The sequence below is a fragment of the Canis lupus genome, chromosome X (assembly GCF_048164855.1).
Source record: "Canis lupus baileyi chromosome X, mCanLup2.hap1, whole genome shotgun sequence".
Taxonomy (NCBI): domain Eukaryota; kingdom Metazoa; phylum Chordata; class Mammalia; order Carnivora; family Canidae; genus Canis; species Canis lupus.
In genome coordinates this window covers 109,265,618-109,276,353 of record NC_132876.1, presented here as the reverse complement: position 1 = coordinate 109,276,353, position 10,736 = coordinate 109,265,618, and the positions used below count along the sequence as shown (strand labels likewise).

General features: G+C 37.2%; 1 protein-coding gene across 7 annotated transcripts in view; it reads right to left on the bottom strand.

Moving 5' to 3' along the window:
• Positions 1 to 2,079: 2,079 nt before the first annotated feature.
• Positions 2,080 to 10,736, bottom strand: part of BCLAF3 (BCLAF1 and THRAP3 family member 3) — a 59,457-nt gene continuing 50,800 nt past the window's right edge. For 6 of the 7 annotated variants that reach the window (XM_072817600.1, XM_072817599.1, XM_072817605.1 and 3 more), the window contains one exon: positions 2,080 to 3,143. In XM_072817600.1, coding sequence (XP_072673701.1) covers positions 3,114 to 3,143 — 30 coding nt within the window. In that variant the 3' untranslated portion in view covers positions 2,080 to 3,113. Of the gene's footprint in view, positions 3,144 to 4,046; positions 4,075 to 10,736 lie in introns of all 7 variants that reach the window. The other variant, XM_072817601.1, reaches the window with a different exon arrangement.

Here is a 10,736-nt window from a genome sequence, read left to right as displayed (position 1 = left end):
CCTCTTCCTTATTTGGTTGCTGAATTTGATAGATAATGGAAAAAGTGAGTTTCTGATACAGTTTTACTTTTCCTGCTTCCATCTGGAAGTATCACCATCCTTTAAAAAAAAAAACTTTATAAATGTAGGATTTGTTGGATAAAATGTGGTCCACATTATGCATCCAGCTATTTCATTATAATGCAAATAGCTTTTTCCAATAGAAAAAAAAGAAAATGTAGCCTCTAAAATATATATAGTTTTGTCTGTGATAAGATTATGGGTGTCTTTTTTAAAATGAAATTTACATAGAGATAAATGGAGATATACATGTACCTATTACAAAGAATACAGAGATCCCATGTACACTTTAGCCAGTTTCCCTCAAACCATCAAATTTTAAAACCAGCAAAATCACCCACATAGTGCCTTTTGAGGTTTGTGAAACCAGTAAGAAAGACCATGTGACCAGGGGATATGCCACCAGGAATGCCAACTTTTTTCCTCAACTTTTGTGTGTGTGTGTGTGTGTGTATATATATATATATATATATATATATATATATATATATCCAGTAGAGTACTTAACACTCTATATTGGATTCTTTGTTTTTGTGAATTTCTTCTCCAACAGTTTATATGAGGTTCCTCAGAGGAGGGACTCTTGTCCCCCCAGGGTCAGGGAAGAGCCTACCACACAGGGGAGGAAGGGGAAAAGGCAATAGTCTATGACTTACCAAAACAACTTCTCTTCTATAGTCTTATGCATTAGAGAATTCAAATTCTTCTTAGTCAATAAAAAATGCTATGGATAAGGAAACCTGTTCAGCCTCCACATGCAAATTAGATATTAAGTTGCTAAGAAACATATTCTACTTGTTATTCATTAAACTAATATTTAATAAGTCCTTACTGTATGTCAAGTAGGATGTTGGGAGTTGGGGATACTACAGTGAACAAGACAGACACAGTCCCTGTCCTTATTTTATACTCTAAATTATAAAGCAAGCCTTTCTTTTTAGGCTTTAAACTATAAAGCAAGCCTTTCTTTTTAGGCTTTAAACCTTATGCACGCAATATTTTCTGAATGCATCCACATTACCAATAGGTATTTTGTAAATAACATGTTTTGCATATTGAGACGATGCCAAAAGTATATTCATATATGCCTAAAAAGGAAATCAGCCGTGGAATGATTAATATTGAGTCAATTGTCTTAGCCTTATGTGCTACGATAAATAGAGCCAAAGAATTAACGCTGTTTACCAAGTTACATTTCCATGTTCAACATCCAGTTTCCCGGGATCCCTGGGTGGCGCAGTGGTTTAGCACCTGCCTTTGGCCCAGGGCGCGATCCTGGAGACCCGGGATCAAATCCCACGTCGGGCTCCCGGTGAATGGAGCCTGCTTCTCCCTCTGCCTGTGTCTCTGCCCCTCTCTCTCTGTGTGTGTGACTATCATAAATAAATAAAAATTAAAAAAAAATAAAAAAACCCATCCAGTTTCCCTATCGGACTATTTGGACCATAAAAGCAGGCTCCATGTGTCTTGTTTTCTTGTTCACTGCTGTAATTTTAGCACAGAATCTGTGCAATAAATGTGTTAACCAAATGGTTAAATGTTCAAGGCTCATAAGTGTCCCCCAGAATATGAGAATAAATGGGATTCTTTTAAAATTTAAGACAGATGTTATGAGTACCTCACACAATATAAATTGTCATACTGCTGCACACATGTCTTTTCTTACCATAAGTGGAATGTTAAATATGTTTGGAAAACCTGACCTAGGGAGATGGTACACAGCAGTAAGACAGGCCATCTGCCTAAATTTATTAGCCAATTCTAATGTAAGTACTCTTCCCCTCACTTATTACTGACCCACTATAAGGAAAGGCGGCCCTATCTTACAAAGATAAAAAAAAATTAAATGTTTGTAGTAAGATTTTTCATAATCCAGGCATGAGAAATCAAATTCTTACCAGATTTTGGCTTTAAAAGTTCTGCCTTTGTAACTGAAAAATGATTTTAAATATCAACAGGTCCTACTCAGTGCTGTAATTCTCATATGAAATTAAAATAATGTTCTCACAAACTGGCAAGTAACTTCTTCAAGCAGAAGGAGCACAGTATTTTATTTTATTACAAATAAACATTTCACAAAATTTTAATTGGGAATGTATACATACTATTATGCAGAACAAAGAAAACATAAAGATAATAAGGTACCAGGACCTAAAATATCATTTAAAATCCCATCAATTTTATCTTATGCTAGTAGATACTCAATACAATTGAACTTAAAATAAACACTTTATAACAGGTGCTTGCAAAATGTATAATGCTGTAGTAGTAAAGTACAATTTCCAAATATGAGATTTTGTCTGTAAGATTTTTAAAAAGCCTTTAAAAATATGATATGCACAAGCTTGCCCTGAGGGAAAGTAAGATGGAATATAAATTACAAAATCTTTATATATTTTCCACAATAGCATTTTGAAATTGGAAAGAGCAAACAGTGGTGGAAAAAACAGAATGAACCAATTGGTAAAAATTCAGTGCATTCATAACTACCTGATGGAAATTTCGAAGCACCTTTTCTCGTGCCTTCTTATAATATGAAATGTATAAATTATATAGGCCTTGATCTTAAGAAACTTAAGAAAATTTCAAGTTATAAGCCAAACTGTCATCAGAAAAAAGAAAAATCTGATATAAAATTTGCTACTTATCATAAGGCCACTGTTTCAAGTTCTTTCATGTACAGACACTATACAATTCAGATATTTTTGTTTTTGTTTTTATTACATAAGCAAAACTTTCAACATATAAACATCTAGATATAACTCAGTTAAATTCTCTATGAAACCATGCTCAGAAAAAAATGCATCAACAAATAATGCCCTTTTGAAACTTTTTGCAAAAGAAACTGCAGTTAATACAACTTTTAAATTGAATACTGTAATTTAAAAGCAATTAAGTGTAAAAAAGTTGCAGCATTCCACTACAGAAAAATAAAGTTATTTTATCAAGAAAGTTACAGTATTAGTGCTTTAGTGCCAATTCTAAGTCCTGACAAAAAGAGGTGCTCCCAAATATCATCCTGTAGTGTCGTTTCCATTTGTAATAATTCCAGATTAGATTGTTGTGGCAATGTTTGCATATTCCTATTGAGAGAAAACAAAAGAAATACAGACTTCAAAAGAAGAGTCAGTTATAACATCTGAGCTAGAGTTCTCTTAACATTGCAATTTTAAGCTATTTTAATTCATGTAGTACTACTCGCAGCCAAGACCCCCACAAAGGTATGTGGAACCCCAAAGATGCAAAGTAACAACAGAACACATCAAAGCAGATATTAAATAGTTAAGTCAGTAGGACAAAGAAAATAATAAGACACTCTACGCTGGTTATTAGTAAGTTGATGAAAAGGCATTTTGCTATTTGGGGGAGTTTCACTGGATCATAAAAAGAAAAATTCAAGGGAACCCTGGGTGGCGCCTGCCTTTGGCCCAGGGCGCGATCCTGGAGACCTGGGATCGAATCCCATGTCGGGCTCCCGGTGCATGGAGCCTGCTTCTCCCTCTGCCTATGTCTCTGCCTCTCTCTCTCTGTCTGACTATCATAAATAAATAAAAATTAAAAAAAAATTCAAGACTCTTAAAACTCAACACGGAGCCTGATGTGATACACACAATCCCAAACTGGAATTTTATCTTTGACATCATATGGCATCTTTAATTTTAAATTGACATGGACTCTTCTAGCTTGGGTGATAGCAGAGAAAGCTATTGGAGTCTGGGAGGGGGGAAGCTTTCTTGCTTTCGGATAGTTACCTACAACATAAAAAGATGTAAGTCTTCCGTAAACAAAGGAAAAGGAATTCACAACAATAAAACTGTGATTAAAGAGGGTAATGAATGTGGATTCTATACTGTGATGCTATGCGAAATATTAAATTACCAACCACAAACTGGACAGAATACCATGCAACTAATAAAAGAGCAAAAATGGTAAATGGCATGTTTTTCTGGGACATTAAAGATATTTATTAATACATATATCCTTACCTTTTAATAGGATCTTACATTATTAAAACTGAAAGAAATTTAAAAGTTGATTTATTTTTTGTCATTACATTAGTATGGAAACATTTAATTCCAAACAAAAGCAGTGCTGATAGATAATTCTTATTCTATTTTAGTTAATTATGAAATGTGCAAAATACATATATATATATATATATACATACACACACACACACACACACACAGTCAACATCATTCCTTTAAATAGAGGTAGACTTCATTGTGTCCCATTTCTTCACTGGTCACATAATACAAAACCATATATTTTGTCCACCAAATAAAGTATCTGTTGCCTATTCAAAACTTTAAAAGGAAACTCTGACTATAATAATTCTTTAAAGTTTTTCAACCAAAATATCTTGATTTTACAAATATAAAATTATTCTGGATCACATTCACCCTTGACATAGCTTCTTCCACACCATCTCTCAGCTCGATCCCTCCATTCTTCCAATTATTTGGAAACATACTTTATACAGGATGCTGACCTTGGTATATGAGCACCAGGCTGGTCTAGGTTTTCTTAAGTGGACACCTGGTATCACTGCCAATGCTCCCTTGTGGGTCTTCTTGCACCTCATCTCCTCCCCAGAACCCTGTGTACCCACCACTCACCAAGAAATCATCCTCAGCAATACTTTCTCTTCAGTCTAGCAAGCTGTTCTACCTCATACCTCGTATCTTTGATACCTTACCTCGTTTGTGAGGCCTTCAGTAACCTGCACACTGCTATCTTTACCCAACTCTCTACGCTCTGCCACCAAATATGGATCTTTGGCTGTAGTCCCTTCTATGCTCTGCTATTCTCCATGACTCAGTTTACCTCCTCTGTAAGAGAAGAGTAAACATCAAGGTACTGAGCATGCTTTCCCTGGCCATTCCTAACATATTGATTTTTCCTCCTCTCTTTAGACATTTGCCATCTGTGAAATTAAGCTCTTCAAAACTAGGGTTATGCGATGAGTTAATATAGCATACCTGACTGCTATCCTTTGAAAGGCCTACTTCCGAGGTTGGCCCTTGGCTATCAGCCAGGAACTTAGATTTGGGGAGGATCCCCACCACTGATGAGTGTCTAAACTATGCAAACAATATGGTCTATGCTGAACACCTGCTTTCCTTCTGAGAGTCTGGAATTCGGGTATGTAACTGGCAGGGGGAGCTCATGTGACCAGCCCTCGATTAACTCTGGCCATTGAGTCTCTAATGAGCTTTCTTGGTTGGGAACATTTCACATATGTTATCACAGCTCATTGCTGGGGGAATTAAGCACATCCTGTGTGACTCCACTAGGAGAGGGACTCTTGGAAACTTGCACCCGGTGTCCTCTGGCACTGGGACTTCGCCTGTGTGCCAATTCCCTCTGCTGATGTTCTGTGCAGCTTTCTACTGTACCACATCACAGCTGTGAGTGCCACCATATGCTGAGTCCTTTGAGTTCTCCTAGCAAATCACCAAACCTGGGACTAGTCTTGGGGACGCTGACACAATGGCTACCATTCACCAACTTTTTAGAGCTATAAATAGATGTGTGAGAGCGTGTGTGTATATATGGTTAGATTTGATTCTATTCAACAGGCATTTTCTGAAAACAGACTATATAAAAGGCAAAAAGGAGAAGATAGGAAGACTAATAAAAAAAAGAAGACTAATGAGGTACCCTCTATCTTCAAGGAGCTGATCATCTATTTGGGGAAACAGGAAGGTAAACAGCAACAGACAGAGACCAAATAAACAAGAGCTTTGGGAAGGCTTTATAGTAGGTCTTAAAAGGAAAGGTTTAATAAGAAAACGATGAGAATCAGAAGGCTATTTCCAGGTAAGAGAACAGCAGGAACAAAGATACAAATACATGAAAATGTATGTTATGCTCCAAAAAAGCAGAGGGTCCTGAAGAATGAAGAATTGTGCTTAGAAAGGCAGCTTATGAGGGCTGGAGCTGGCAAAAAAGTCCAGTCTCTTCTAAGTAACAGACTCCTTGGAAGGGGTTTGTGTAAGAGTGACATGATTCAATCTGTGTTTTGGGACAATAACTGTGCCAGTAGTGAATGGACAGAATAAGCAATCACAGCAGGCAAGGAAACAAATTTGAGGCTTCAAAGATTCCGAAGGCAGATGAGGAATACAGAAGAATGTAGTGCACACTAAAGGTGGCATTTTCAATCAGTGGGGAAAAGACATATTATTCAATAAATGGTGTTTAAAAATACTGATGATCCATTGGGAAAAAATTTTGATTCCAACTCACACTGTATTACAAAAATAAATTCTAGAGGGAATGAATATGTATTTTAAAATTTAACCATAAAACCACTTAAAGGAAACACTATAAGGAATTTTTATAAGGATAAGTATGATATGAAATCTCTAAGCCTTTACTGGACCAACTCAAATAGACACTTGAACATTTACAAGTTTTGTGTTGTAAAAGCTACCACAAACAACAGACCAACATAAAATAAATACCAGCAAAATGTATGATAGGTTAACACCTTCAGTAAATCAGGAGCTCTCACAAATAAATAAGAAAAAGTACTATCCCTCAAAAGAAATGCTGACAAAGCACAGAAATAAGGAAATTGAGGGAAGGCATGCAATTGGCTCACAGACACATAAAAATATGCTCACATCATTAATAACCAAAGAAAGATAAATGAGAAGTATTTTCTGCTATTAGATTGACAATAATAAAGAATAATAACATAGAGTACTGGTGAGGGTATAGGTAAACAGGTCCTTTCATGTACTTCCGGTCAGAGTATAAAGAATAAAAAGAAGACTATGACAAGGTACCAAAATGTCAGTGTTCCCAGTGCTGCTACCAAAAATAAAGGAAACCTGTAAGCTATTCCAAAGTCATCAACAGAGGCTTGGTTAAGTAAGTTGGCAATTATCAAACTGGGGTATGCCTACCATTAGGAACATATGAAGACTTTCCAAGGAGCATGTGGGGACAGAGAGTTTGGAAAGAAGTAATAGCTAGATCTTCAAATTCCCAGTGTTCACTTTCCAAAATTAACCTGTCTGCACAACTGGTTAGGGCTGGTGCCTCACCTCCCATTTCATATGAGAAAGATACACCTTCTCATTCTGAATTTTACTACTTTGCATTACCTAAAGATCCCCCAAACAGGACAGTTGGAGATATTGGTGATGGTGTCATGAAAATGAGTCCACCCTAGCAACTAGTAATAAATAGCATACTTCTGCAAGCCACATGGCTTCTGATTCTTTGCTTTTGTTTAATAAAATTGAAGGAAAAAATCAAGCTGTCAGTAAAAGAACATTCAAAATAGTTTTTGATGACAGATCACTAAGTGATTTTTTGGCCTATAATTCAGAGTGAGTCCAAAGAACCAAGTAGCATTGCTACAAAAAAAGTCCTTTCATTTTCATCTACATGGTTATACAGACAAGGTTTCTCAGGACTTACATTTATAAAAAGAAAAAATAGAATGGATACTTAGAACACGATATTATTCTATTAGCAGTAAGTAACATTTGTATGTGACTATATGAACTAATTGAAAAGAATAAATAATTCACTTCCAATACGACTTTTGTCTAGTCAATACTTAACAAAACCTGTAATATATTTATGCTACTTTGATCAACTATAATGTTAACTCAATGCAGAGGAAATATTTAACATCTAAGAGTCACAGAATCTATTACAATACATGTCAACTTTGACATATATTGACATAGATAAAAATCTATGAGGTAAATAGAATAATATCCAAATTCAAGGCAAAGACAAGGGAATGACACAAAATACATTAAAAGAGGTTGTTTGCATATTTTAGAAAATGAATGGTGTTATCATCAAATTTCTGTGGTGTGCAGGTTCCATTGAAGAGCTTCCAAAGAATAATGTAACAGTTTTAGTTAAGACTCTCAAGTTTTTATATGCCAGAAATTATACCCCTTATGACAATTTAAACTTATGACAAAAACTACTAGATACTGACCTAAAAGTATGCAAGTATGCATAATTTTTCAAAATTTCAGGGTATGTTAAACATAGAATGGAATAATATACAGCCATTAAAAGGAATGAGATGAATGAAATAATGGGTGAGTGAGAGAAAGACTTGCACTGGCTAAAGTTGGAAGGAGAACTAGGAGGATTAGTAGGAAAATTTTCTAGCTGTCTGGCTAGCTGCAAGGAGAAACCAGTGGCCTGGGGAGAAGAGTGGGTTTGATTTTATTTTTAACAGTGTTAATGAGATCTAATTCACACACCATACAGGTCACCCATTTAAAGCACACAATTCAATAGTTTTTTAGTATATTCACAGAGGTGTGCAACCATCAGACACTACAATTAGTTTTAGAGTATTTTCCTAGCCACAAAGAATCCCCATACTTGTTAGCAGGCACACACACCCCTATTCTCCCCTAACCCCCCAGTCTCTGGCTACTGCAAATCTACTTTCTGTCTCTATGGCTTCATTTATTCTGAGTATTTCGTATAGATGGAATTATACAATATGTGATCTTTTTTGACTGATTCCTGTCACTCAGCATCGTGTTTTTAAAGGTCACACATGCTATAGTTTGTACCAATGAAAGTCTGATTTTGGACATGCTGAATTTGAGGTGCCTTCAGGGTATGAGGGTATCTTGGAGGCAGCTGGAAATGTGAAGCTCTGGAGAATAGTCAGAGCTAAAGACATCACCAGAGGTAATGGCTAGAACATTGGGAAGACGTGAGGGCAATCAAGGCAAGTAGAAGAAATAAAGAGAAGAAAGAATATAATGCTAGAGAATGCTTGTATTTTTTAAAGGCTTCATGGAAGGAGAGAAACCACCAAACAAGACAAAGAAGTCAGAGAGATAGATAATGAAACTGGAAGCTCCAGAAGTCACAACTGTCTGAAGGTGATGATACCACCCTGGCACACTTCAGCTCCAGGGACATAGCAGGTGTGTAACAGATTCCTGTTGAGTCACCTGATCTTGCTTCCCATTCTATCTTTATACTCTAGAACTTTCAAGGGTTTTTTCAACCCCAATGGCCATAGATCCCAGTCTTTAACTTCCTTCTTGCAGTGTCATTGCGCTCTCTCCTTTTTCCCCTTTGTATCCATGGGAAGGGCTCTGGTAGGCACCTCACTGACAGGTACCTTGCGAACCGCTAGAAAATCTATGATGCTAAGGAACTCTAGGTCTCCCTGACTGAACACACAACTGCTATGATTTGTTTTAGAGGCAATGTTCTCAGAGGTGGCTTCATGAATTTCTACTGCATTCTTTGTCCTACTGTGGTGCATATTCAGACCCTCAAGAGTTTCTGAAAATTTTGTAATGAGCAGAGGATATTTAAGGGGATCACTTGTGAATGTGAATAAAAGACTAGCCTTATTCCAGGTGGTAACAGACATTCCTCCCACCCCCCTCATCTTCTAGCCCAAGCACAGAATTCAAGAGAAAGGTGACACAGTAAAAGGGAATCTGGGTGTCAGAAAGGGATTTTTTAAAAATTTTATTTATTTATGATAGTCATACACAGAGAGAGAGAGAGGCAGAGACACAGGCAGAGGGAGAAGCAGGCTCCATGCACCGGGAGCCCGACGTGGGACTCGATCCCGGGTCTCCAGGATCGCGCCCTGGGCCAAAGGCAGGCGCCAAACCGCTGCGCCACCCAGGGATCCCCAAGAAAGGGATTAATAATGAGAAGCACCGGATAAATTAGGAGGAAGAATTTCAGTTCTGTACTTAATACTTCTTGGGAATCTTGATACTTTGTAGGCACTTGGGGAGCCAAAACCACTCTTGTTAAGTGGGACAAGAAGACCTATTAGGACCACATCTAGGATTTCCCCCACTCCTCTCTGAGACCGTTTGGTGTCGGAGAGAGGAAGCACATGTTTGATGGCACAGTATCCAGATCATACTACAGATGAGCATCACAAGACTTTCAAGCCATAAATGATCAGCCAGTCATTTCAACATGGTTGGGGAGTGAGCAGTCCAGACAAGATCAATCTAAGCTTTCCTGGACTATGAGACATGTATGAATGTGTAGGTTCATATCTAATTTCAAGCTCAAGCAGGTTCAGGACACCTAGATTAACTAATTGGTCATGTATCTTTAATTAATCTAGGTGGTGATCTAATAACAATAAAAAGAATGAACTCCCTACTAGGGCAAAAAGTCAAAGCAGTGCACAGATACTGCCCAGACTATGGTTTCTCTCCAGGACAGCACCTTCCAAGTTCCCTCCAATATAGAAGCTTGAGATGAAAAGTGATATAAATGGTACCTCATATTCAGTAAGTCAATATGAGCACAAGTGTCCCTAATCTAAGGGAAAGAGGAAGTAAGCAACACTAGAAAAAACCAAAGGCTCCAAGCCTGCATCTCTTTTCTTTAGGACATAAAGGATGAGGATGAGGTGAGATGAAGTAATAGATCTAAGTCATCAGTTTATACAATGGAATGGGGTTTCAGAGTAGCACATTACTACTGGGACAGTCCAAAGGCCAGGTAAGCCTTAAGTACCTTATCTCAGATGTTGGCAAAAACAAAGAACTGCAATGCCTCATTTCTTTCTCTAAAGGTTGAGGTGTGTGGAGCTCAACTGTTAAGTAGGGAGCTACTACCAGGGTATGTCCCTAATTTCATGTCATACTTGTAGAGCTGGGCCTTGTTCAAACACAAATGTA